We start from the raw sequence: 25,025 nt of genomic DNA on the forward strand, positions 1-25,025 counted from the left end.
AAATATTAGGGAGGGAGATGAATTATTTAAGCTTAGTACCAATGTGGACACAAGAACAAATGGATATAAACTGGACACTAGAAAGTTTAGACTTGAAATTAGATGAAAGTTTCTAACCATTAGAGGAGTGAAGTTCTGGACCAGCCTTCCAAGGGGAGCAGTGGGGGCAAAAGACATATCTGGCTTCAAGACTAAGCTTGATAAGTTTATGGAGAGGATGGTATGATGGTATAGCCTAATTTTGGCAATTAATTTGGCAATTGATCTTTGATTATCAGCAAGTAAGTATGCCAAGTGGTGTGTGATGGGATGTTAGATGGGGTGGGATGCGTTACTACAGGAATTCTTTCCTGAGTGCTGGCTGGTGAGTCTTGCCCACATGCTCAGAGTTTAACTGATCGCCATATTTGGGGTCGGGAAGCAATTTTCCTCCGGGGCAGATTGGCCGAGGCCCTGGAGGTTTTTCGCCTTCCTCTGCAGCATGGGGCACAGGTCACTTGCTGGAAGATTCTCTGCAGCTTGAGGTCTTCAAACCACAATTTAAGGACTTCAATAACTCAGACATAAGTTAGGGGTTTGTTACAGGAGTGAGTGGGTGAGATTCTGTGGCCTGCATTGTGCAGGAGGTCAGACTAGATGATCATAATGGTCCCTTCTGACCTTAAAGTCTATGAGTCTATGAGAATCTAAAATTATTATTGTACATGCCCTGTATTTTTAAAGGAAAATAAAGATTATTATGAGTTTAACTGGTAACTTTCTTTAGACTTAACCTCACTGTTCCTTAGAGGTTACCTTGCAAGTAGTGATCCAGCCCAATTCCCACGTGGCATTAGTGAGCTGATAGGGTCACGGTATGAAATGGTATGATCTCTGGAAATGTCAGTGTGTTTTTTCTTAATACTTTATATATGTTCTACAATGGCTTAGAATTTGTTTTTAAGTTTGTAAACAGTTTGGTTCAGGTGCTGTGAAACTGCCAGTATACTCTTTATATATCCACAGTATTTCTAACTGCATGATATCTTCGTGAGTTTTTTAATGATTTTGTTTTCTTTCGTTGTTAGAGCAAAATTCTTAGAAAGTGAAGCAGTTAATGAAAATCTTCGACGCAGTCTGTCAAGAGCTTCAACAAGACCATCATATTTTGGAGGCCCTTCAGCATTTTCTGCTTCTGTGCTTTCTTCAGAAAAAGAGACTTTGGAAATTCTTGATATAGCTAAGAAAGATTTAGAAAAACTGAAAAAAAAAGAAAAGAAGAAGAAAAAGAGGTAGCTTTATAAATCTATATTTTTAATGTTTTAAACCCTTTTTATGCAAAGGGGTGTATTTTAACCAATGAGCCTTAAAAATGTATTGTGATCCTTGCACAGGATAGGGCTGTAAGCGGCTTCTACTGCAAACACTTAAGCACATACTTAAGGTTATGCATGTGTGTTTCCACTGACTTCGTTTCTGTAAAATTAAGTATTTGCAGAATCAGGGCCTCAGTCCTAGTGCATGTTTTTATCATTTGAAACTTGGAATAATTTTGAAACTATAGTAGTAAAAACTCATATGTGTATTGTTGTCTTCACACAAGTCTGATATTTCAGCGAGAGAAAATAACTATTTTGTGTACTCTCTTGAAACATGGAAGTAGCTTGCTTCAAAAGATGTACTGGACAGCTATTTGGAATTCCATTAGTAGTTCTTGAATGGCTTCTTTTGCTTGTGCGTCTTCATTTTCTATCCCTGTTTTTATTCAAGACCACCTACTTCACTGCAACACCATGCTTCATTATTTTCTTTTATTCAATTTCTAACCCACTGAAATGTACATAGACATCGATATCTGTTCAGAGAGCAAGGATCCATTCATTGATACATTGATTCCTCTAAATATCAAATAGTTCTCTTTTCTCTGAAATCTTCCTGTGCTTTCAATTTATTATGTCATTTTTATTGGCTGTTGAAACTTAACACAAATAATCAAGAATTTTCACAACTTTAAAAAAAATCTGCTACAAATATGAAATACTGAGGTCAGTAGTTCTGTATGAGGAAGGTCTATTGGATTGAGTCCCATATCTATAAAAAGTCATAACCACAAGAGTTGACTGACAAAAATATTATTAGTTGTACAAATTTACCCTTTCTCATAGTCACTAGGTTCCTTTGTGCCTACGTCTGCAGGAAAGTTTTAAATTATTTATTTTTTTTGGACACACACAGACACTTGTATCTCACCTTTTTGTCAGATGTCTTTTTATGGATCCTGGAAGGTGCTGAGCATTATAATCCCAATCCAGCAAAACACTTTGGTAGGTTTAAATTTAAGCATATGTGCTGAGATTTACTCCTTGTTTTGTTTTAAAGTTAAAGAACTATGTAAGTGTTTTGCTAAACTGGAGCCTGAGTGCTCAGCACTTCACAAGGTCAAGCCCATAGAAGGAACTGGTCACTTGAAGGTTTCAAGGAATCTTTACCCCATGTACAGAATTACACAAAGGGGTATGTACTTATTTATTTATTTATTTATTTTTCTGAAGTCTCCGGAATTGGCCATAGTGGCAGCAGGAAACCGAACTCCAGAATTGGCAAATGCTGTGAGCCAGATCCTTGGCTGGTGTAAATCTGTTTAGGCCGGTTATCAGGGCATGTGCCCCTATGTGTTTTACACGTATTTAACATGTAAATCATGTCCTTGTTCAATTCCTAAGCAATAGAATGATTGTTGTAGTCTGCTCAGATTGGGAGGCTCAGAAAATGCTGCATCTGGGTTTACTTTAGTATCCTTGCAATTATTGAATGGGATCATGGTTTATTAATACCTGTAGGGTTTGTATCACTCTTAGACTGGCTGGAGGGTCTGAGTGTGCACACTGACCACAATGAGCCTCTGCTTGAGTCTCCTACCTGAGTCAGGAGGGGCATGTGTACAATTTGAACAAATTATTGAATGGAATCATGGTTTATTAATACCTGTAGGGTTTTTATCGCTATCTATATAATTTGTGGCTGATACTCCTTGGAATAATCTATATAAAGTATACAGCTATATAAATTGCTGTTGTGTGTATAGTTAAAAAACATAAGGAAAAACCTCTTGAGTGGTGAGAAATGTTAGGGTTTGGAGGATTATACAGGTGTGATGTAATATTCGTTAACTGTGGATTCCTCCCATCTACTTAAGAGCATTTGTGGTAGAGGGTTCTCTACATTTGTTCCACTGCAATGTCAGTAGTTGGCAATGGATTAGCTAATGAATTATAAGTGGACAAATTGCCCTGAGGTTTGGAGATTCTTTCCTCTACTCCTGTCTCCTTCAGGCATTTAACTGCTCTAACTGTACTGTACCTTGTTATGAATGTCATTCTTTGAAAGTTGCCTGATTAGCATAGCCCTTGTATGTGCATAGTGTTCTGAAGATTTGATTTGTGCTGTCCCATGTCACCCAGTGGAACCCACAGCCATACGTACCATACTCACAGTGTGTACCGTTGGCTCTGAGTGGAGACCCAGCAGATGCCACCTCCCCTCTGGGCCAAGCCTGGTACAGCAGCATGGGCGGCCCCATAGCTGGGGAATTGACACCCACGGTGAGGTGTTGGGCTGGGGCACCCAGATCCCTCACCCAATGGAGGAGCTAGGGCTCAGGGAAGTGCCAAGGCTTCCTGTCCCAGCCCACAGAGCTGGGACTCTGGCAGGAGTTCCCCCATTCAGTGGAAATGCAGGATCCTCAGACCAATACTTCCTGTGTAGCTGGCGAGGCCACTCATGCTGCTGTCTCGGGCGTGGCCAGGAGGGAAGATGGCAGTTACTGGGTCTCTGTTCACAGCATGACGGGGGGGAGGGAGGGTTGGCCCCTCACTCCTCCTTTTGCACGCCTTCCCTGCCTCCCCTATGGTGAATGCTGCTGGCACCCCCCTACTTCCACCAGAGCAGTGGGGGAGCTCTCGGTCTGGGTGAAGGGTCTGAACGTGCACACTGACTGCAATGAGCCGCTGCCTGAGTCTCCTGCCTGAGTCAGGAGGGGCATAAGAATCATTTGAACAAATCCTGGGGGTGCCCTGTGTCACCAATTTTTATACAGTACTATTCTAGTCACATAAGTCAGTGTGACTAATGATGCGTCATCTTAAATAGGTGTTCCTAAATCACTGTAAGGTAGCCTGAAAATCTGCTTGTATGCCTAAGTGCCCTTTTTTAAAGGAGCAACAGGTATGCAGCGCTTAGAATATTTAGCCCTTGATGAGCACCTATCATAAAACTTCTTGAAGTCAGCTGGCCAGCATGGCTGGTGGAACTGTCACATATGTGAGGCCTGGTCTACACTAGAGGGCGGGGGTCGATGTAAAATATGCAACTTCAGCTACGTGAATAGCGTAGCTGAAGTCAAAGTATCTTATTTCAACTTACCTCTTGTCCTCAGGGTGCGGGATCGGCGGCCGCAGCTCCCCCGTCGACTCCGCTACCGCCGCTCGCTCTGGTGGAGTTCCGGAGTCGACAGGAGCGTGTTCGGGGATCGATTATATCGTGTCTAGATGAGACGCGATATATTGATTCCTGATAAACCGATCGCTACCCGCTGATCCGGAGGATAGTGTAGACATACTCTAAGTATAGTGTTCTCCAATCAATGTGACCTAACCTCTCAGTTGCTGGGGTAAATTTTCCTTTCGTCTTCCAATCTTTAGTTATTTTTACATACTTCATAACTTTTTTGATGCATATACTAACTGTTCTTGCTTTAACCTTTATCACATTAGATTATTGATAAAATTAAATAGGTATCAACATGGTTAGTATTTTACATTAGAAGGTGCACAATGGGAAGTCATTCCAATAAATTCCAACTCAAAATTAGTTCATAATTTGAATGTGAGATCAAAATTATAAAATATTTTCAGTAATTTAAGACACTTCTGCATTTATTGAAGTCATTCACACATCTCCTTACTGTAATACATCTGTCATTTTAAAAAATTATTGTATTTTTCCCATCCCATCGCTTCTGATTTGTACTTTTTTGTTGATGTTGTAATATGCAATAAGTGGCAGATACATTTTTAATCCCAGAAGAGTAAACTATAATATTTTGCCTTAAAACCTTTAAAAACGCCACAACTGCAAATTGCTGATGTATTCATAGGTTATGTTCAGAATGTATCCTTTATAGTTTTACTGTTAGAAGTGGAAGTTTTCTGCATATTGTTCTTTTAATGCGAAGTGTGTATATATAGATGCCTGTAGCATATTCTAATATAAAATTAGTGTATTGTTTGATTCCTAGTACATAGCGGGGATATATATTTTGTTAGTATGGTTTAAAGGCAGTACTTTTTGAAGTTTTAAAACAACATTTTGTTAATGGCCCCCTATGCTGATTTAAAGGGACTTTTAAAGAGCAAAAGAGAAGAAACGTTTATCTTTGAAGATCGTACTTTTTAAAAAGCTAATTAGAAATGATTCTCAAAATAAAATAAGCAGTTGTGGTTCCAAAAAACCCTTCACTAGCATAACTTGAGGTATAGACAGCTACAGTACTTTATAATGACGGACTGGTCAACCTCAGATACTAGAAACACTACCTAGGGTACAGCAGCTCTTTAGTTTTCTCTTTACTTTCCAACTGCACAAAATGTATTGCCTTTTTACTATTTGTCATCTTTTGATGGTATCTTTTTAAATTTCATTTTAAAATCCATAAGCTCATGTATCATTTTTACCTTCTTACCACTTCTGCTTTCACTGTCTGGTTTGTCCTTCATTGGCTTGGCCTTCCAATACTGTACCTCCTGCTTTTGAAGGCTACAGAAACTTGAGGAAAGCAATCAAGAAGAAAGAAGGTTGGAATATTTCCCAGGTTTTTAATTAAACTGTCATTTAAATTAATTTAGTTGCTATACATGAAAGGCAAATCTAGCAGTAAATTCATTGACACACATAGAGTAATTCATTGGGGCTTTTTAAAACTGTGTTTTCTTTTCCGTTAACACTTTTTTTTTTGTTTAAACAGGAAGAAACATACTATATGTAACTGGAGGTCAAGACTAACCTTGGGCTCTTGCTCTGTTGGGCTAGTAGTGTTGGGGAAGTAATGCTTCTAGCCTTTAAAGCTATGTATATAATACGTACTAGTTTTAGCAGTATGTAGTGTGTGTGTATATATAGCTACACACTGCAGTGAAAAGCAAGCTGCATCCACCTTGCAGCCCTGTAGCTACATGTCACTGAAAGATTCCAACAGCAGGGAAAGGCTTCAGCAGATCTTGCTGCCAGAGCCTTTCACTGCAGGGAGGCAAGGCTCTGGGAAAAGCAGTTGGCAGTGTAGACAAGGATGCACAAATTGGGCAAGTAGAGAGCCATGTAGGGTGTGTGCTTTTCATACATACTCTTACCCAGGCATGTATTTACTCTCCTTAGCCTTGCCTCCTAGACACTCTTATTTATAACCATCCTGGGGGGCTACATGAGTACATATACTATACACCGCCAAAAGGGGAATGCAATGTAAATGTACCCTGAGAATAGCTGGAGGGTTAAGCAGACATCATTCTTACAGTCCCCAATAATGGCAGGTTGAGAAGTAATTAAATTCTGAAAGGCATCTGGTCATCCTAGCTAGGTGAGAAGAATAGTAATGCTTCCTTATAAGAAATGTATGGAGAGAGATTAAAACAGGCCAAAAATAGTTTTCATAATGGCACATAAGGCTTGATCCATGTTTGAATGAAGTCACTGCAAAATTTCCTTTAATTTCAATGGTGTGTGACTGAAATCTCAAGGCTATCAGCCTTGCAGACTCCTTCCTACGATCTGAAAGTCAAGCTGGGTTCTTTTTGGTATCATGTATCATCAGCAGTAAGGATGCTACAATTGTAATTTTGTTAATAGTTGTACTGATGATGAAAGGACCGGAATAGAATCCAGCTAGCTCTCTAGTGCTAAGAGGAGTTACAGTAAAATGAGCATTTATAACTCTGAATACACACGGGAAGCAGATCTGCTGCGTAAGATGGTGCCATGTATACACTTACTGTTAGAAGCACACTTTAAAGCTGACTTACAAAAGTCATGTACCAAATGCCTGGTACTTCATGAATGTGCTGTGTATCCACAGTTGCCAGACTGAGTGACATTCAGAAAATTTACATAAAACCATAATTATTTCTGATTCTGTGATGTCCAGCCTGCCACTGCTGCTTAGCTCCTGATCTGAGATGATGCCCCAACATGTATTGTGCTGTGATATAGAACTTATAGAAAAGTTCAATTTTTAATATATTATGTTTTTTTCCAAGCAATTACACCTTCAAAAATGAATAATATATATAAAGAAAGGACATGGGAAAACATTTAAGAAATATTTGCCCTGCCTGCAATTTCAGTTGGCCTCTAGAACAATTGTTATATCACAGCATGTTGTGTGCTGGGTATCATATTGTGGCAGGAGACAGTTAACCCAGGTAACTGTAGAAGCTGTAGAACCTGAAAGAAGAGAAATAAAGATGGTTATAGGTTATAATATGCTAAATGACTCTTATGTTAGCTACAAAATGAATTATGTGTGTGTCAATGAAGTAACTGGAATTTGGTACTTGATTTTTTGCAGGTCACCTTTTAACTGTGGATTTTGCTTTTTCCATCGCGACCTGGCATTTAAAAGAATGAAATAGAATATAATTCTCTTTTCAAATGGCTGTACTTATAATAGTTTTAACACACCAATCATTACAGTTCGTATTTTTAAGAGAGGAAAGGGAGTACAGATATGTGGCATCCAAGTAAGATTAAGCAATATTCTAAACACTGAAAGCATGTAAATGTACTTTGAAAAAAATCTAAAATGCATACTTGACAACTGGAAAAAGTTGCTTTTTAAAACAGTGCCCTATTGAAAAAATCCTATTCAGGGTTTGTTATGATTTTTTTATGGTGTATCAGTGCCTTCTTTAAGCATGCTTTCATGTATAGGTACATAACAGCTCCAAAAAGCATTACAGTGTAATAAATTAGGATTCTGTTTTTCAAGATTTACGCCTGAGTTTGCAGATGATAAACAGTATGATAGATTCTACAGTGTAACAAAATCTACTGCATGCTAAATCACACACAAAATACACTTCTGTGATGTTTGGTAAAAGTTACAGGGGATACATTGCGATTTCTATCCAAAGTGGGTACTGCTATAGTATATGGAGATTTTTATTCCTATTGCTTAAGTTTCTAGTTATAAAATTAAAAATCCTAAAGGTGAAAGCTACAATTATTTTATGATCAATAATGCTGCTGTACAAACCAAGATTATGTAGGGGTAATTAAAAATCAGGGCATTATATTATCTGTAGAGGTCTAGAAGTTATGTTTTCCCAGTGCTCAGCTTTGTTCACTTGGTTAGCTTCATTTTGTATTTCTCCTGTCTCTGGAGCATCATGTTTTTACAAGTGCCAATGGCAGGTTATTGGTTTAGGAAAAAAATACTATCATAGCATCAATGATCTAATATTTCATTTGCACTTTCTTTTAGTAATGTTAAAGAGGAGAACCCAGATAACGAACAGGAGAAAAGGGATGAAAAAAGCACTTCAGAGAGAGAGAATCATGAATTGGAAGCGGTAAGTACTGTATATACTCGTTCATAAGCCAAATATTTTTGGTGAAAAAGTGACACATCAAAGAGTGGGGGTCGGCTTATCAACAGGTCTACACCAAAATTTGATGATTTTTATCTCTATGGAATCATTGAATTGAATATCTGATATAGGGATTGGCAACCTTTGGCACGTGGCCCAGTAGGGTAAGCACCCTGGCAGGCCGGGCCAGTTTGTTTACCTGCCTTGTCTGCAGGTTCGGCTGATCGCAGCTCCCGTTGGCCATGGTTCGCCACTTCAGGCCAATGGGGGCGGCAGGAAGCAGCGGCCAGCACATCCCTCGGCCCGCGCCGCTTCCCACCGCTCCCATTGGCCTGAAGCAGCGAACGGCAGCCAGTGGGAGCTGCAATCGGCCGAACCTGTGGATGCGACAGGTAAACAAACCAGCCCGGACTGCCAGGGCGCTTACCCAGGCGGGCCGTGTGCCAAAAGTTGCTGATCCCTGATCTAATACATTGTAGTTTTGTTTACCTGGAGTGTCTGCAGGCATGGAGCCCTTCAGCTCCTTGTGGACGCAGTTTCCTGCAGTTTTCATTGGATGGGAACGGCGAACTGCGTCCACAGGGAGCTGAAGGGCTCCATGACAGCAGACGCTCCACATAAAACATCCTGACCTGCCATTAGCTTACCCTGACAGGCCGGGAGCCAAAGTTTTCCAACCCCTGAAATATAGGGTCGGCTTATGAAAGGGTCATACAGTTTTTGCTATTTTTACCTATCCATTTTGGGGAGTTGACTTATAAATGAATGGGCTAATGAACGAGTAGTTAAAAAGTAATATACTAGCCCATAGTCTGATTTGTTACCCTGCTTCCATGTACTTCCAAGTTAATCTAAGTGTCAAAGGGGGGTGGGTAAATGGAGATTTTTGTCCTAACTTTTCCCCTTACTTACTTATAGGAAGAAATTCAGGAAGTAAGTGATCATGAGGATGAGGAAGACGAGGAAGATGAAGATGATGATATGGACGTTGTTGAAAGCTCAGATGAATCTGATTCTGACTTAGATGAAAAAGGTGACATTACTTCAGTATTTTTGCAGAATTTGTAAAAAAAAAAAATCTGCTTTGTCTGGGCACCCCATATTTGGGCATAGATGATACTGTTTCAGTCTGGTCCTGCCACTTTCCTTCCCCGTGATGACTGCCATTTGCGGTTCTTTCCCTTTGGCGGGAAGGGAAGTATGCTCAGCGTCTCTTGAGCCCGCTATCAGTAGTATTCTGTGAATTATCTATAATGGTGTGCCCTTCCGTGGGCTCCTAGAACATGTTTCTTTACATTGCCTCTCATCTTACTGCAAGAGTCCTGAATTGCCCTTGTGCAATTCATCCAGGTTTGTTCTATAGCCCAGTAGAAGCAATCTGATACTTGATTTATTTCTCTAAAACTTTTGTTTAGAAAAATATCCTCAGTATAAGATTAAAACACTAGGTTAATTTTCTTCATTCTGAAAAACACCATGGATGAGGATGAGGTGATATCCAGCACCTGTTAATTCAGCTATTTTCAGAGTTTAATTCTGAAATGATGAAGCTTATAAACCAACTTGGTTATGAAGAGACAGAGGTTTCCTATATAGAAATGTTACTTGTCACAAAAAGCTGGTGTAGGCATTACACACAAATCAGGATTGCCCCCTTTTATAAGTGCAGAATCTGGGACTCAGCCCAGCCCAACAATCTGCCTCGTGAGAATTAGGCTAGGGAACACGCCATGTATATTGATTCTTCTCTGATTCACTGACAGTCAGATAAGAACTTTAAAAGGGCCATAAACCTAACATAACTGCAGTCAGAGATAGAGGACCCCTCCCTTTGATTGAGACAGCTCCTCACTTCTCTCTGGAGATAGGATATACCTTTTCAGCAGCTGTGTTAGGGTGTGTGTGAGGGGAACCCCACCGCAAGATTCACTGACCAGTCAAGATTTCCTCCCTACACACTCCTGAGCTTGCTGTTGGAAGTTTCTGCAGCTTTGGTGTTGAAGGAACTCTAGCAGGTTGTGTGAGATGAGCACAAGAAGGGACATGGTGTCTGAGGTGGGAGTTCAGGGTAAGGAGTTGTGAAACAAACATAGTGCTTATCTGACATACATGAACTTTTCCATCATCCTACTAAATTCCATATTTCACCAAATTGGTGTGGTGGGTGGGAATGCATTACTTTGTATTTTTCCGGATCTCAAAAAATAGATTACCCAGGTGCAGATCCAGCATCTGTTTCCCTCTGTCGGGGTTACAAAATACTCAAAATCTTTATGTGCACAAATCAGATATGCAGTACAAAATTATAGATACACAAGCATTAAACTCCAAATGAGCTTTGACTGTTGTGGCAAATTGCTGGCACTATTTTGATGGGTCTCACACTTTCTCTTCTTTGGGGAGGGTTCAGGGCACCATTTCTTGCCCCTGCAGTGGAATATTAACTGCCCCACTAGTGTTCTAGAGGAGGGGAGTGGAGAGGGAGGGACCTGGGCCTGCCCTCTACTCCAGGTCCCAGCCCAGGGGCCCTGAGGATAGTGGTAAACCACTTGAACTGACACTTCCTTCCCTGGGCTACTTCCCTCTCCTGCCCTCCCTCTCCTGCCCTCCCTCTGTACAAGCCAGGTGCCCCTTTACCTAGGGTCTTGGACTTCTTAGCTCACCACAGCACTTCTCCAAACTGTTCTCTGCTCCAACTCCCACACTGTCTGATTGAAGCAGGGGTTTTTATCAAGTGACTGGCTTCAGGTGCTCTAATTGGCTTCAGGTGCTCTAATTAATCTACAGCAAACTTTCTTCCCCTTACAGGGAATAAGGCTCCCTTCTAACCCTCTCCTGCTTCCCTCTGGCCATGCTGTATCACACTGTCCAGAATGTGTTCATATGAGCATGACAGATTTTGCATGTCAACGCAAAATTATTACATGGTACAAGCATATTAGGCAATGCAGGTTTTTTTGAGGCATCTGACATTTGTACAACTCAGAAAGGTATGGCTGTTTATTGCTAGGTTGGCTCCTGTGTTTGGTAGTTTATGCCAAATAATTTGGCTTTTCAAAATCCTTGGCTTTTCAAAAAAATGCTTCTATGCCATTATATTGTGATTACCCTAAAGTTACAGGAGGTATCTGTCTATATGTTTGTATGGCCCTCATTGCCATAGAATCTGAATGCCTCCATTTTTAGTATTTGATTTTTCTTTTTTTCTTTTAGAAAATTATCAGGCAGATTTAGCAAATATCACTTGTGAAATTGCCATAAAGCAAAAGCTGATAGATGAACTAGAGAACAGCCAACGAAGACTGCAGACTCTGAAAAAGCAATATGAAGAAAAGCTAATGATGCTACAACATAAGATTCGAGACACTCAACTTGAAAGAGATCAGGTTCTTCAAAACCTGGGTAGGACATATAACTTTATTTAAATCATTTTACTGTAGTATCTTCATGACAAATGATTTGTTACTTTCTCCCATACATATAAGTTGGTACTGCATGAAAACTGTGAGGAGAAATTATTTGAAAATTAGCTGCTAACTAGAGTCATTTTCTAATCTTTGTTAATTTTTCAGTTTTAATAATACTAGTTTTTAAGTCTTTATTACTGTTTGGTACTAGGAGTAGGTGAACATGAATTTTCAAGTTCTTATGAGTTCTGACTTCCTTTCACACAGTTTAGTACTTGTATTCAAATGAAGTTCTCGTTCTTCACCCTAAATAAGAGAAGAACCAAAACCACAACAGAACAGTTCAGTGGTGTAATCAGTGCTTTATGCCCCTGTCATGTTTTGGGGTGTAATCCAGACTAATGAGAGGTAGAGATCACTGCTTGTCCTGTAACCCTGAATGCCTTACAGTGCTCAGCTATGGTAGCTCCCTGTCTGGATGCTCCCAGCCGGCAGACAAGCCACACTTTTGTCTCTACCAGCCATGGTTTCTGCTGGCCAAGTGACCCCAATATATCCCCAGTCCTGAATTTCCTCAAAACCCTGTGCCTTGAAATGTCCAGCCCCTTCCTAGAACATTCAGAGGAGTAATAAAGTTTGTTGCTCCTTTGAAGGGGCAAAAGTACAGCAGCTTGTTGTTAATAACCACTTCAAGTCAAGCCCGGCACTGGGTTGATTTAGAATAAAAGTAAAACAAGTTTATTTACTCAAAAAGAGAGAGTTTTAAGTCAGTGCAAGTTGAAGGGATAAAGTCAAAATGGTTACAAGTGCATAAAAGTAAAAAACACTTTCTAGAGGCCAAGACTTAACTCCACAAGCTACAGCCTTGGTTCAAGGTAGATTTCCTACCAGGCTTTTTTTTCTTTCCCCGCGGCCCCCCCCCCCCCCCCCCCCGCCAACTGTAGCTGACTTTCTCTCAGTCAGAACCTTCCACATAAGAACAAGATACTGGTTTCCTTTGTCTTCCTTGGTGAAACATCTTTACCTAAGCAGGTTTCTCACCTATATTCAGTTCAACCCCCTTGGCTGAAGGCCTCATCTTTCTCCGCTTGCAAGAGCTCCGGCCCCTTGTGTCCATCCAGTGATGGATGCCAAGATGGCTTCTTCTTTCTCCTTATATCTTCCCAAACTCATTGTTTTGTCCCCAGACAAAGGATGACCCTTCCTGTGGACTTCCTCTTCCCCTGTTGATTCATATGTAAATAGGGCTTCCACTGTTTTGATTCAAAAATGCTATCTTTTCTCCTATCTGGGGGAAAACCTGTTTCTCTCTGTGTTTGGTCTCAGACTTTAAAGCATAATACCACTGAGTATCCATATTTTCTCATTTAGTGTTAATAAATATGTTTCACAATTATATTAATCACTAGTGTCTCATTAGCTTTCAGAAAAGACTTTACTGGCTACACTTTTATAGTACTGTAATATTTTGTACAATCAGTGGATTCAGTTCTTTATCATTTGAGGTTCAGACCCATTACCTTTATAGCCCAGTAAACCATTTAAATGTATTCTCATGTAAAGTTCCTTTTCTCCTTCTGGGAAGAGATGCCATGTGGTCTGGTGAAGACCTCATTCTACTTCGTCCCCCACTTGTGATAGTTGAGTCATTACCTCCTCCCCTGGTTAGCTTGATGGCTTTGTTTACCTTATGTGTAAATACATCTTCACTGTGTCTGCCTGATGACCAGGCTGGTGAGCCAAGCAAATACATATTCCATTGTCTAGAGAAGACTGGCCTTATGTATTGCTTGCCAAATACATACTAAGAATATTATTCTAGCACATATCCATAACTCTTTGTACACACCCCATACATTCAAGAATATTAATGATTAGTGACTTATTAGTTTTCCAATGATAGCTTACATGACACCTTTTAGATACAGATTATGACAACCATGTGATAAGTTAGTATGTCATGCCTGACAAGCACTCCTGACACAGAATAGTGACCCACAAATGGGCCTCTGTGTCACAGCCCTTATTTAAGTGATGAATGGCTGATTAACTGCCACTTTATTTTGAATAACCCACAATATAAAATAATATTCTAACTGTTATACAGGTTGTGTTTATTTTATTCTGCTTTACTCAGATTTTATTTACACATTCATTTTCAGCCGTGCCGAGAAGTCACAGCCCCTCCGGGCTTCTGAAGGGCTTAGGAGTGGTTGGCACTTCTGAAAATCAGTTTCAAGGTGTTGCATGTTGCAAACACCTCAGAACCATAGGCCATTTTGGAAAATGTTGGCCTTAACTTACATCAGGGGAACTCTTCCTGAGTCCCCCTAACCACACCCACCATTTTTAAGCCCAAGCAGATAACTGGACACACTTTGAATAACGTTTACAGTCCTGGTCCCTAAAACAGTAATCTGGAGAAATAGCCTGATGTGTAACTGCAATTAAAGGTTTGTTCTACAGCATCAGATTGAGTATGTGAGTGTATCAGATATGTGGACAACTGCTATTTAAATAGTGCTGTTTAGGGGTCCAAGCTAATGCTCACAGTAATCAACACAAGAACTCATTGTGATGCATTGGTTCAGTAGGCACTGAATTACATTACTTGTTCTTTGCTACTGTGTGTTAGACTTGGATTTAATTATGAGCTTCTTGCTGGAAGAAGCTGGAGACTTTCCATGTACAAGTTATTCAGCTGTTATATGGAGAGAGAGAAATTCATGGGGTGTACCAAGCCAGAAATGATGGGCGTTTTCCTGACCACATCACTACCAGCAGCAGCTTTCAGTGGTTTTTGATGACTTAAGAGGATCCAATATAGCTTGCAGGTCCTGGATACTGAAGGAAAGGAGACATTTTAATTTACACTCTCACAGACACACAGACCTATTAAATGCACCAATTTTTTCGAGTTGAGTCCTTGAAGATTCTGTCAGTGTTGCTCTGTACATTGACCAGAGAAGGTCAGAGTTGGTATCCACCATTAGTTTCCTATTCAGATTTGCTTGGGTAAACTGTAGTGTTGTGGAGGGAGAGAGAAGTGAGAATAGAGCGCTTAGAGTCTACAACTCCTGTGTCCAGTGTAGACAATGTGTTCAGTAAAACAGAAGGGAATTCTTCTGGTTTTGGTTTTAATTTGGTGCATGTGCCTTCACTGCAAAGAAACCAGAGGATATATTAAAATTAGAAACCAGTTAAGGATATAAAGCTGATTGTGTTACTACTTGATACATTACCCAAAGCTATAGCAGTCATCAATTCTGGGTAGAGACTTCACAGCAGTGTGGAAGATAGAAGCAGAATGGGAAATTAAATAGTTTAAAGCCGATTGGAGGCTACTGCCAGTAAGCGGCTGACTGCAGAGGTAACTCAGTACTGACAAAGTGAAAATATTCTCAACAAATTAGCAGATAAGAATTCTCCTTTGTTATTTAGGTTCCATGGAGTCTTTTTCAGAAGAAAAAGCAAAAAAAATAAAGTCAGAATATGAGAAAAAGCTCCAAACCATGAATAAAGAACTGCAAAGACTGCAAACTGCTCAGAAAGAACATGCACGATTGCTTAAAAATCAGTCTCAATATGAAAAGCAGCTGAAGAAACTGCAGCAGGATGTGACTGAGATGAAAAAAACTAAGGTATTTTTTAAATATGGTTAACATTTGATCAATGGGAAAGGGATTGAGAGCCATTTTCTCATATTAATGCTCTCACATTGAAGAAGAAAAACGTATATCTGGGAGGAGGTAAATTACTGAAAATACAGAATAGTAATAGGAGATTATAGCATGAAGAAAATGCTCTTTACATGAGTGGTGGGAGAATAAAAACATTTTCATTTAAAGTAAATGCACTCTGTTAAGGTGGTTGTTTCTATGCAGGTTCGCCTGATGAAGCAAATGAAAGAAGAGCAAGAAAAAGCCAGGATGACCGAATCTAGAAGAAATAGAGAGATTGCACAGCTTAAAAAGGAGCAGCGCAAGCGAGAGGTGATTTACAGATAAGATGTGAATGTTCATAAAGCTTTCTGTACAGTAGTAAACATGCTCATTATGATGTGGAATATGTCACATTTCTTTCTATAAACCGAAATCATCTTCTCCTTATCATTAAACAAGATTTTGCTTGACATCTCTGATGCATTTTAGTTACATTATGGAAATCCTGCCTCTAGGCTTCAAGTAGTAACTATTACTGAAAACAAACAAAGGCTCATTGTATATATACCAATGCCATTTACAAAATTCTATCTGCTCATTCACCCCAGCCAAGTTATCTATTTGTTGGGGGCAAGTAAAGTATTGAGGTGTGTTTTCCCATTATAACCATTATATCAAATAATGGACAAGAAGATTTTGCACTCGGGTTTACTCATTTTCACAACAGTTTTGCAAGCCTATATTAGCATATATTGGCCTTCTTTTTCAGCTAATAACAAATGTTGTAGAGAAAAATACTTCGCTTATTCATTGTTATTGTTCACAGCATCAGCTCAAACTTCTGGAAGCTCAGAAAAGAAATCAAGAAGTTGTTCTACGCCGCAAAACAGAAGAGGTATTGTTTTACAGCACTGGTGTGTCCTGTCAGATCATAGATATTTGCATCATATCTGGTAGTAAAGTCAAATTTATAATGCCTCAGATGGTAGTAAAAGGTCTTGATGTCCTGCTGTTTCAGGTTACAGCTCTGCGTCGACAAGTAAGGCCTATATCTGATAAAGCAGCTGGGAGGGTGAGTCGGAAACTGAGTTTGCCTGACCATCCTATTCAAGAACCAAGTTCTAGTATGTCATCTGTAGACTATGATGGATCAAGAGCAGCAGCACAGCAGAAAATGAGAATTCCTGTGGCCAGGGTCCAAGCATTATCAGTAACTGCAACAAATGGAACCAGGTAAAGACCAGGGCTGTCAAGCGATTAAAAAATTAATCACGATTAATCGTGCTGTTGAACAATAGAATACCATTTATTTTAAATATTTTTGGATGTTTACTACATTTTCAAATATATTAATTTCAATTGTAAGACAGAATACAAAGTGTACAGTGCTCACTTTAAATTTATTTTTACTACAAATATTTGCACCATAAAAAACAAAACATTGTGTTTTTCAGTTCACCTCATACAAGTACTGTAGTGCAGTCTCTTTATCATGAAAGTTGAACGTACAAATGTAGAATTAAGTACAAAAAAAACTGCATTCAAAAATAAAACTATGTAAAACTTTAGAGTCTACAAGTCCACTCAGTCCTACTTCTTTGTCAGCCAATCACTCAGACAAACAAGGTTGGTTACAATTTGCAGGAGATAATGCTGCCTGCTTCTTGTTTACAATGTCACCTGAAAGTGAGAACAGACGTTTGCATGGCACTGTTATAGCTGGTGTTGCAAGATATTTATGTGCCAGATGCACTAAAGATTCATACGTCCCTTCATGCTTCAACCAGTGTTCCAGAAGACATCCTTCATGCTGGTGATGGGTTCTGCTTGATAACGATTCAAAGCAGTGTGGACTGACACATGTTCATTTTCATCATCTGAGTCAGATGCCACCAGCGGAAAGTTGATTTTCTTTTTTAGTAGTTTGGGTTCTGTAGTTTCTGCATCAGAGTGTTGCTCTTTTAAGACTAAAAGCATGCTCCACACCTCATCTCTCTCAGATTTTGGATGACACTTCAGATTCTTACACCTAGGGTCAAGTGCTCTAGCTATTTTGGATGACACTTCAGATTCTTACACCTAGGGTCAAGTGCTCTAGCTATTTTAGAAATCTCTCATCGGTACCTTCTTTGCATTTTGCCAAATCTGCTGTGAAAGTGTTCTTAAAATGAACACGTAATGGGTCATCATCCAAGACTGCTATAATATGAAACGTATGCAGAGTGCAGGTAAAACAGAGCAGTAGACACATCATTCTCCCCCAAAGGAGTATAGTCACAAATTTAATTGACACATTATTTTTTTTACAAGCATCATCTGCATGGAAGAGTGCCCTCTGGAATGGTGGCCGAAGCATGAAGAGGCATATGAATGTTTAGCATATCTGGCAGATAAATATCTTGCAATGCCGGCTACAAAAGTGCCATGTGTATGCCTGTTCTTGCATTCAGTTACATTGTAAATAAGAAGCAGGCAGCAGTATCTCCGGTCAATGTAAACAAACTTGTTTGTCTTAGCGATTTGGCAGAATAAGAAGTAGGATTGAGTGGACTTGTAGTCTCTAAAGCAGGGGTGGGCAAATGTATATCGGGGGGGAAGTACATCTGCAGAGAACTGATTACAAGTTGGTGGATGTGGAATCAGAGTCTGCAAAAAAAGTCATGTTGTCTTTAAACATAATAATAATTTTGCACTGATAATTTGCAGTTTCAAAATCTAAACTGGACCATGTAGTTACATTCAGTAATGTGACTCTCTGAATTAACCATAGGAAGAAATACCAAAGAAAAGGAACAACTGTCAGAGTTTATTTCTCAAAGGCAGCCAGGATGAAGTGGCAATTACTTGAACGCAAAGTGACTGACATCATTATGCAGAGAATGACCATTTCTAATATGGAAACAGATATGAATAGACTGCTTAAGGTATGGTATTTATTATGTGGTATTTAATATCTTATATGCTATTGTATTAAAATAGCAGAAAGCAAAGCCACTTTCTTGTATCAGTAAATTACTTGTTCATATAGGACCTGCCAAGGTGATTCAAAGCCCATCGAAGTCAATGGAAAGGCTCCCTCTGACTTCAGTAAGCATTGGTCTAGGTCAGAGGTCGGACGTGCTTAACACCTTGTAGGCACAAGTGTATAAAGTGCTTTATTATCAGAAGTGTTTGAATCCGAGCATAGAACCCAGAACCATCAAACTTTCCTGAGATAAGAAACAAAACAAATATGATATAAGTGTCAAGATCTAAGAACACCTTATGCATGTGTTGTCAAATACATTGATATCATCTCCCACGGCAAAAATGTACACTGAGGTTACCATGTAACCAGAAAAGAACAAAAATAAATAATAAAAATTATATTTGGCTAAAGTATACAATCTTTTTATTTAAAATTTCTCTTGGAAAATAGCAACGTGAAGAACTTACAAAAAGAAGAGAGAAGCTTTTGAAAAAAAGGGAGAAAGTCATCAACGATGGTGGTGGAGAAGCAGACAAAAATGTCCATAACATCAATGAGGAGATGGAGTCACTAACTGCAAATATAGATTACATCAATGACAGTATTTCTGACTGCCAAGCAAACATTATGCAGATGGAGGAAGCAAAGGTAGGTCAAGGGCTAAGGTTCAGGAATAGTAACACGTACAACTGGGAAATTGCATTATCCTTGAGAATATTTTATTCTGTGGTGAATTTTGCCTTGGTATTTCATTCATTATGCAACCTACTCATTATGTTGTTAAGTTAAAATATGTTGAGGGGATGGTTGATATAGGTGGTGTTTATACAGTGGGGTTTTCAGATATAAGTATTAGCTTTGATTATATAATGTACGGTAACATTGCAGAGCCTTTTAAATGCCAAAGCTGATACTTTCCATTCTGCTGATATTAAATACTATGTTTCCTGTGACAAAAGCTCACAAATTTAAGTCCTCCTTCCACAGCTGGCTGTTATAGTACAGTCTGTTTCACGTTCAGAAGACACACTTCAAGTCATACTTAGTTATTGTCTTCTATTGATACTTCACTGTTAAACTGGGAGGGTGTATCTAGTGTGGTCAGTCTGGGGTCCAGTACTATTCAGTATTTTCATAAATGACTTGGATAACAAAGTGGAGAGTAGGCTTATAAAATTTGCAGATGACACCAAGATGGGAAGACTTGCAAGCAGTTTGGAGGACAGGATTAGAATTCAAAACAACCTTGGAAAATTGGTCTGAAATCAACAAGATAAAATTCAGTAAAGACAAGTGCAAAGTACTTCACTTAGGAAGGAAAAAAATCAAATGCACAACTACAAAATGGGAAATAACTGGCTAAGTGATAGTGCTGAAAAGGATCTGGAAGTTATAGTGAATCATAAATTGACTGTGAATCAGCAATGTGATACAGGTATGAAAAAAAGCTAATATAATTCTGGGGTGTATTAACAGGAATGTTTATGTAAGACGTGGGAGGTAATTGTTCTGCTCTACTCGGCACTGGTGAGGACTCAGCTAGAGTACTGTGTCCAGGTCTGCAAGCCACATTTGAGGAAGGCTGTGGACAAAGTCGAGGGAAGAGCAAAAAATGGATAAAAGGTTTAGAAAACTTGACCTATGAAGAAAGTTTTTAAAAAAATCTGATATGTTTAGTCTTGGGAAAAGAGAACTCAAGTGGAACCTGGTAAGTTTTCAGATATGTTAAGGGATGTTATAAAAAGGATGGTTATGAATTGTTCTCCATGTCCACTAAAGGTAGGACAAGAAGTAATGGGCTTACTCTCCAGCAAAGGAGATTAAGATTAGATATTAGGAAAAACTCTCAACTCTACGGTAGTTAAAGATCTGGAATAGGCCTTCAAGGGAGGTTGTGGAATCCCCATCACTGAATGTTTTGAAAAAAAGGTTGGACGAACACCTTTTAGGGATGGTCTAGGTTTACTTGGTCCTGCCACACAGCGGGGAGCTGAACTTGATTACTTCTTGAGGTACCTTCCAGCCTTACATTTCTATGATTCTATAAAGAGTTAAATTAGTTGTAATGTTGGTTTTGGTATAGCTGTTACTCTGTACTTTTGGAATATGTTATATTATTAGTGTAAAATAAGATAAAGAAGGTTAATGGTATTGTCAAACAAATATATTGTTTGCCTTGGATTGCCAAATGTAATCTGATAGGCAGAGATGAAGTCATAGGAACCAGCTGTTACAATTGTGTAAAAATGTGATTATTACCAAGAGCAGTGAAACCATTATACAGTTTGCCTTTTTAAGTGCATTACATAGCAAAGTATTTTTAACCACCAGACAGAATTTTCTAGAACTCTGTGATACGGACTGCATCACGCAGTTGAAGCCATAATATTTAGTACCTTCTCAAAGCCTCACTTTGACTTCTTCTTTTACAAGGTTGGTCTGTTCCTGAATTCCTAGTTTACATTACTACATCAGTAACTTACACTATTCTCCTCATACTAGGATAGTAGTTCCTTGAACTTTTGACCAGCTAGCCAACATGATGCAGGGTCATATAACCCCTGTGGCATTAATAATGACATTTCAGCACAAAGAGGTTCCTAAGGGAGTCTATAATGTTTAAAGATGGGATTTTCCAAAATGCTTTAGTTAGATTAAGAGAACATATCTCATTGACTATCATTGTTTTTGAAAACCCTACCCTGAATCTTTAGTGTTAATATAATTCATATCTTAAAATGGCAGCACTTGTGTCATATGAATAGGATGTAAATTTCTTGACTTCTTTACTGTTGTGCATGTAGGAAGAAGGAGAGACCATGGATTTGTCTGCAGTGATTAATGCCTGCTCGCTAACAGAAGCTCGATATCTTCTTGATCACTTCCTCACAATGGGCATTAATAAGGTAAGACAGCGAGTGAAATATATTGTGCTTTCTGCTGAAGCATTTTGAATTGTCACAGGTATTTGCATGTTGGATCTATAACGCTTTGACTAAAACATAAAAAACATATTTCAGGATGAAGTGCGCAAAAAATAGTGCCAAATTATGAAATTATGCATATTCAACTATGCTGCCATATCACAATTGTTGCCAGGGAAAAGAGCTGTAGTTTATTCTCTTCCCCCTGCCTCATGCAAAAAAATGAAGTGTAAAGAAATAAGACAGTTAAGAAAAATGCTACAAGATGATCATAATGGTCCCTTCTGACCTTAAAGTCTGAGTCTAAGACCTATCCAGGCCATTTTTTTTTCAGAAACTATATGTCTATGGTTAAGCTCCTAACTGCTTATTAAGATACTTAAAGAAGCGTGCTGGTTTTCAGAACAACTGAGCACTCTGTAGCTCTCAGTGACTTCAATGGATGGTGCTAGGTGCTCAGAACTTCTGAAAACCAGAGCAGTTTTAAGGAACCTAACTTTAAGCAACTGTTTCTTAAAACTGTAACCTAGCTTTTTTACATAACAAAACTGGAGTTACATATTGATCGCTGGCTATTTTCCATCCATATAACATATACATTTGACAAGACTTGTGCTTTTGAACATAGCAAGATGGCTTTTTTTTTTTTTAATGTCTGGAATCCAGTGAATGATGACTTCAGAGTGAATGAGGTCACTGCATATTTGGTATTTTATAATCTATGTTTAATAGCTACAGGTATATCTGCTTCCCATTCATACATATCAGATGTATCTAGAACATCAAATACTAATTGTTATCTACTTCTTCTTCTTCAGTGTCCCTATGAGTGCTCCACTGTAGGTGTATGTGTGCCTCTGCACCTCTAATGGGAGATTTTTGGTAGCAGTGTCTGTTGAGCCTGCACATGCGCTCTCCCTCCTTTGTGGTCTGCCTCGAGGCTATCTAGCACTGCGCAGGCAACCCCCCTGTGACACTGCACCCCATATTCTTCATAATGATCTTATTATGATGTATTTTATGCAAGACAGATCATGTGAGGTGTCATTAGAAAAGTTATGATTTGCTGACTATGATTATCCTGTTTGTGCATATGTATCATTTTTATATTTGAAGTTATGAATACTGACTAGGGATCTGTAATTCAAATGGCTGCTGTAACTCTACAAGGACATGTGACCAGAACACATGTCTCTGGACTCAGTATTGGGTTGTCAGTATTTTTCTACAAACTGGTCTGGGCACCAAGTTTTGAAACAAAGGATTCCCGCCATATGCTAAAACTATATAAAGCAGGGAGTGACGTCATCTGTGATTTTTGACTCGCCACATAAGAAGACTCCTGGAAACACTTGAGGAACAATGACTGAACTAGGGGAAGGGTTGGACTCAGGCTAATGGGATTTCTAGCCTGTATATGAAAGACCTGGGGAATCCAAGCTGTAAAGCAAGTGCAGCTTGTCCCAAAAGAATCTGCAGCCCACCTGTGTCATCAGCCAGGGTGAGAATTTGCTAGTTCTTAATCTGTCTTTCTAGTATCTTAGACTTAATTTGCGTTTTGTTTATTTACTAGATAATCTGTTTTAAGTTTGCTGTCACTTATAATCACTTAAAATCTTTTGTGGCTAATAAACCTATTTTATGTTTTAATCCAAACCAGTGAGCTTTAAATGGCGTGCTTGGGGAAAATCTCTGCTTAGTTACCACAAGTGTGCATTGCTATCTTCACATTGAGAGAGATGTGGACTGGGTATTAAACCTATGTACTGTCCAGATTAGACCAGGGCAGGACGGAACTGCTTTAGGGTCCTAGGATAGGAAGCTGGTTGTTAGAAAGCTTGGTAACTGCAGCTGGGTATGTCCCTACCTGTGTGAATGCTGGTGAAAGTGCAGGCTGGAGGGCATTGCAGCTTGTCACAGCAGCATAGTGTGAGAGGGGGCCCTGGCTTGTGGGTCAGAGGGCTCAGTGGTACCCCAGTTCCAGGTGGCACCCCAGAGGGAACAGTCACACTCCCGCCCTCAGTTTTTTCTCAACCACCTTTGGCCTTGAACGGAGCAAGTAGTTGTTCCTTCCTTATCTGCGTCATTAGCATAAGTAGTAGTTGCTTTTGTTTGTTTTCCTTAATAGTTAGTATCAGAGGGGTAGCCGTGTTAGTCTGGATCTGTAAAAGTAGCAAAGAATCCTGTGGCACCTTATAGACGATGTGGGTGCATGCATCTGACGAAGTGGGTACTCACTCACAAAAGCTCATGCTCCAAAATGTCTGTTAGTCTATAAGGTGCCACAGGATTCTTCGCTGCTTTTAATAGTTAGTGTTTCCTTTCTTTACTCTGTTGGGATTAAAGGAGAAAAAAAGGGAGGGGGGAATTAGTTTGTTTCCTGCCCTGTCTCGGGGAATTTCTGTCCCCCACCCCACCAAGCTTTTTTCTCTTTTCACTTTAAAAAAAAAAGAGGAGGAGGAGGAGGAAAGAAGCCCTTTCTTCTGCATTCCCTGCTAGAGGATGATAGGCCCCTGCCCTGGGGCATGCCTGGCTCTCCTGGCTCCAAGAATGCCTGTCCTGCAAGTAGGGTGACCAGATGAGAGACATGAAATATCGGGACACAGGGGTGAGGAGGTCGCCGGCGAAGCAAAAAAAAAATAAAAACCCACCAGAGCGGCAGCTCCATGCCCTGCCCTCCCCTGAGCTGGCTGCTGCATCCTGCTTCTCCCCGCTCGCTCCCAGCGCTTGTGCCACCATGTAGCTGATTCGCGCAAGCCTGGGAAGGAGGGGGGAGGAGGAGGGGCCAGGGCGGGGATTTGGGTAGGGATCCAATGGGGCAGGGAGGGGGTGGAGTCGGGGCGGGTCGGGGGCTGAGTTGGGGGCACAAGCCCTCTCCACCTATGCGCCAGAGTGTAAAATATCGGGACAATTCGCATCCCAACTGAACATCAGTTGGGACGTGGGACAAACAAGTAAATATTGGGGAAGTCCCGATAAAATCGGGACATCTGGTTACCCTACCTGCAAGGAGTTGATTCCTGTAATGACCAGACACTCTGACTATGTCTGGTGCTTGGAAGAGTCCCACAGAAGTGCTTCCCTTGCCACAGCTAAAATGGTAGGAACTGGGAAGTTAAAACACCTCCTTATGGAGAAGGCACTTCAGTTTCTAGGGGACTCCAATGCTCACCCCAGATCATCCCCGGAGCATTTAAGTTCAGAGAGGGTAGATTCATGAAAAAAAACAGCATACACCCCCTGTAGAGGCTCGTAAAAAGGGCGCTGAGTTGTTGGCCAGCCAGAAGTGTTCCCCAGTGCTGCCACCTTGGTACCATGGCACCAAAAAACATTCCCCAGTGCTGCCACCTGGTTTTTGGCTCGAGTCGTTGGCCAGCCAGAGAGGTTCCTCAATGTGACCACCTCGGTACTGATGGCATTGTTAGCTCTGAAGCCTGGTACCCAGA

At 40.0% G+C, this 25,025-nt stretch overlaps 1 protein-coding gene across 12 annotated transcripts in view; it reads left to right on the plus strand.

Moving 5' to 3' along the window:
- The window catches only part of KIF21A (kinesin family member 21A), a 151,797-nt gene that overhangs the window by 72,416 nt on the left and 54,356 nt on the right, over positions 1-25,025 (plus strand). For 8 of the 12 annotated variants that reach the window (XM_050936020.1, XM_050936024.1, XM_050936027.1 and 5 more), the window contains 12 exons: positions 1,068-1,271; positions 5,793-5,831; positions 8,513-8,600; positions 9,537-9,651; positions 11,832-12,020; positions 15,467-15,666; positions 15,910-16,017; positions 16,514-16,582; positions 16,706-16,920; positions 18,458-18,611; positions 19,106-19,303; positions 21,460-21,561. In XM_050936020.1, the coding sequence (XP_050791977.1) occupies positions 1,068-1,271; positions 5,793-5,831; positions 8,513-8,600; positions 9,537-9,651; positions 11,832-12,020; positions 15,467-15,666; positions 15,910-16,017; positions 16,514-16,582; positions 16,706-16,920; positions 18,458-18,611; positions 19,106-19,303; positions 21,460-21,561 (1,681 nt within the window). The remainder of the gene's footprint in view (positions 1-1,067; positions 1,272-5,792; positions 5,832-8,512; positions 8,601-9,536; positions 9,652-11,831; positions 12,021-15,466; positions 15,667-15,909; positions 16,018-16,513; positions 16,583-16,705; positions 16,921-18,457; positions 18,612-19,105; positions 19,304-21,459; positions 21,562-25,025) is intronic. The other 4 variants (XM_050936023.1, XM_050936031.1, XM_050936025.1 and 1 more) reach the window with 1 other exon arrangement.

This window comes from Gopherus flavomarginatus, chromosome 1, assembly GCF_025201925.1.
Source record: "Gopherus flavomarginatus isolate rGopFla2 chromosome 1, rGopFla2.mat.asm, whole genome shotgun sequence".
Taxonomy (NCBI): domain Eukaryota; kingdom Metazoa; phylum Chordata; order Testudines; family Testudinidae; genus Gopherus; species Gopherus flavomarginatus.